This window comes from Lactuca virosa, chromosome 8, assembly GCF_052849685.1.
Source record: "Lactuca virosa cultivar CGN04683 chromosome 8, Lactuca_virosa_CGN04683_v6, whole genome shotgun sequence".
NCBI lineage: Eukaryota > Viridiplantae > Streptophyta > Magnoliopsida > Asterales > Asteraceae > Lactuca > Lactuca virosa.
In genome coordinates this window covers 191,072,359-191,076,130 of record NC_136433.1, presented here as the reverse complement: position 1 = coordinate 191,076,130, position 3,772 = coordinate 191,072,359, and the positions used below count along the sequence as shown (strand labels likewise).

The 3,772-nt window shown below is 35.5% G+C and overlaps 1 protein-coding gene across 1 annotated transcript; it reads right to left on the bottom strand.

Annotated features, from left to right (window-relative positions):
* Window positions 1–215: 215 nt before the first annotated feature.
* Window positions 216–3,307, bottom strand: LOC145131333 (proton-dependent oligopeptide transport (POT) family protein). The gene is made up of 4 exons (XM_079066037.1): window positions 3,000–3,307; window positions 2,491–2,705; window positions 1,851–2,416; window positions 216–1,728 (listed from the first exon to the last, which is right to left on the bottom strand). Exons 1-4 carry the CDS (start codon window positions 3,022–3,024, stop codon window positions 864–866), a joined length of 1,671 nt encoding a protein of 556 aa, XP_078922163.1. The 5' UTR covers window positions 3,025–3,307; the 3' UTR covers window positions 216–863.
* Between the last annotated feature and the right edge of the window lie 465 nt (window positions 3,308–3,772).

The following is a 3,772-nucleotide window of genomic DNA, read 5'->3' as shown; positions in this document are numbered from 1 at the left end:
AGATCAATAATGAATGATAGACAAATTTTTTTACCAAAAGTGAATAATAGATACTAAAAACAATAATGAGGATCAAGTTATTTTCGATGTCGATTATAATTTGTATAACAAATAACCTAGCTAATGATAAATGTGAATGAGTGATTGTACACCTATATATACAAGATAGATGATAATCACAAACATAACTTTCTAATAACATGTTAGAAGCCAAATTATGATGATAGAGCCAAAGGTTTGACCGATTTGATAAAAGGAACCGTGAATTTACAATGGATGGAATTCATAGATATATACCTAACATAAGAACTATTACAACAACAATCTCTAGACTATATATAAGTACAAATTGGTTATAGTAACGCTAACATAATCAATTGATTTAAAATATAGTAAATTACACAAATGGTCCCTATAGTTTGGGGTAATTTGCACGTTTGGTCCCTAACTTATTTTTTAAACTCGGAATGTCCCTACTGTTTGTTTTTGTTGCACGCTTTGTCCATGTCTTACCTGAAAAGACTAGTTTCCCATTGATTTTTTAATTTATTTAAATAAACACAGTCCAACCCCACCCTACCTTATCTTATCTTACCTAAAAAGACTATTTTAATTTATTTAAATAAGGGTATAATAGTCATTTTAGGTAATACAGGGACCAAGCGCGTAACAAAAACAAACAGTACGGACCTTCCAAGTTAAAAAAATTAGTTAGGACCAAACATGCAAATTACCCCAAACCGAAGGGACCATTTGTGTAATTTACTCAAACAACTTTACACAAACCGCAGTTAATAAATTCTAAAAACACAACAAATAAACACCTTCACCCCAATTGTAATAGACACCAACACCGACCAAAATCAACAACAACATTTCGCGTTGTCTTCAAAACCTGGATCCATATTTCCTCCTTCTCCTTCATCACCACCATCATCCGGTGTTTCCTTATACTTATAGAAAGATGCAACTATAACATAGATCACAAGATTAACAGCACAAAGCCCAGATAACGTCCAATAATATCGATCCAATCGGCTCTTATTCAACGAAGGCTGAAACCAGTTAGGGTTTTGGTCTCTCTCACTCACCTTCCCCACAACATAAACCGACAAAACACTAGCCATTGTCCCTAATCCCAACACACCCTTTGTGAAATAAGTCAAATATTTCCTCATCGATTCAGGAGCTTGGTGTTTAAAGAAACTTGTGATACTCGTGTTAGCAATTCCATCAACAGCTGCAAGAAGCATAAACTGTGGAAGCAGCCAGAATATACTCATCGGGATCTTCTCATCAGGCTTGTCTAACAACCCATGATCCCTAATCACATGTAATCTTCGAGTCTCCACTTTTGCAGCTGTAATACAACATAATACAGACAAAACCATTCCTGTGGCTATCCCAACTGGAGGAGCATACTTTTTGTTAAAACACATTGTAAGGATGGAATAAAAGTATGTAGATATGCTGCTTGATATTTGATAGAACAAAAGGAAGATTGGAATCGTGATCTTGATTTTTCCAAGTTTACGATCCATTCGATTAGCTTGTTCAAGAAAGTATGTGTTTCCGATGGAAAGCACGATTCCGATGACTATGAAGGTTAGCCACATTGGAAGCATACGGATTCCGATCTTCGTGTCTTCTACTTCACGAACACTACAAAGGTTCCAGTTTTTTGATTCCGGTTGTTCTTGTAACTTAATAGCTGCCTTGTCTAAGCATCTGTGTTTCAAATTAGAATCATGAAAACATGCAAAACATGTATATGGGGAAAGAAATGTAAGTACATTGCTACTATTTTCAGTGTTCTTTTTCTAATGAGAGAGGGAGAGAGAGAGATAGACCTGAGGCTGCTTGTGGATCGAGTATCTTCCTCATTGTAGAGTTCTTTAGGATCAGGAAGTGGTTGAGATAACTTACGTGTAGTAGCTACAAAGACTCTTAATGTGGTTGTTAATGGACTCCCTTCAGCTGGCTTACATGGTTTATACACTGAATATCCACTAATGAATAGAAGTGTTGCAACCAATGTACATATAGCTGGAATACCAAAGCGGATTGACCATGGCTTTATATATGGAAGTGCAATACCTCCAGCAATTAATACAACCACCACTATTAATAAACCTAACATTTGCCAAAATATTTTATTTCCATCTTCCTTTTTCTCTTTCTCTTTCTCTTTATCTGTATCTGTATCTTTATTTTTATCTTTATCGGCTTCATTTTCATTGTTAGTTTGTAGATTCAAGAATGCCATTAAGGAGACTACATGACCAGACATTCCTACTGCTATCAATGGTAAAGCAGTATAAAACAAGACATTTTGTGTATGCCCAATGCATATCTCCTTGTACTCACTACATGGGCCGAAGACTGGAGGCGTTGACATGGACAACAAACCTAATCCCTGCATTGATTTGGTTTAATTTTAGATTTTTTTTAGGAATTATAGATGGAAATGTTGTGCATTGAATTACTTACGATAGTGTAGGAAATGCTAGAGAGAAGAAGCATATAGTAGTCGCCCAAGAAGGAATCAACAATATAGGCAAACACAATGGCTAAAACTGCTGTGATTCCATTCCAAATGTTTATAATACCAGCAGCATGTGTAGTGCTTAGATTCCAGACATTTGTTAAGTAGGTCATCATGATATACATTGCAAATGCAGCTAACAAATCCGCCCATAGTAGTGCTGAAATTCCCATAAGATAAGAATAAATTTTATTATCTTTGTAGATAATAAAATTTTGTTAAAAAGATCGAATAGATATGATAAACAATTGATAACTTTTTAAAGTTATAAACTCCAATAAAAAATGTGAAGGCCATAGTCATGTTTCCAATGAATATAGGTAAGCTCCAGTTCAAAGCAAAGCATCAGATTCCAAACTACGAGCAGCAGAGCAGAAAAGGGAAAAAGAGAAGAAGCTAAATCGAAGATCTAGCAAGCTAGATACAGTATTTGGATTTTAGTTTAGATGATTACCTGAAATCCTAACAAAGGAAGCCATTATTGCGTTGACTTGGAAGGTTGGACTTTTGGTTGCACACAGATGTTCAAATCCGAATCTTTTGGTAGATTATATGACGAGTTAAGAAATAAGAACAGCTGAACAGGGTGAATAAATCTGCAATCTCAGATGCGAAAAGAAAAGCTACCAGAATGGGAGGGGGGGGGCTGGATTGAGGGGAAAAGAATTACGATCCTTGTCTTCTCCTTCGTCGTGAAAACATCGGAGTCATATTCTTAAGGATTCGAACACTCTGTCTGGCTACCAATCATGTACTGTAATCATTAAGAAAGACCATAACGAAAGACCGCATTGACTGCTTATATACTAACAAAAAAAAAGACTAAAATACAGAAACTGTCCTGTGGTTAGCATGATTTTGCAGTTTTAGTCATACTTTCTTGATTTTTTCAAAAATGGTCCTTGTTACAGGTTTTGATTTCAATTTTAGTCCCTAGGCCAATTATTATCCATATGTCTCTGTTAAGTTACTTATAAAAGACCATTCTACCCCTGCATTTGTCTTTTCTGACATGTTTCTTAACTTTTAGGACTATTTACTTAATTTAATCATATTTTTATCCAAAAAATGCAACATGTTGCTACGTGGGCTTTCGGATACGTTGTTAGCTAGTCATTGAGGACCTCTTCTAAAGAGCATTCTGGAAGTCACGCTGCATAAGATAGACAAAAGTTAGATTAAAAAGCCATATCGAGGGATGGACCCGGTATGTTTCTCCGATGCTTA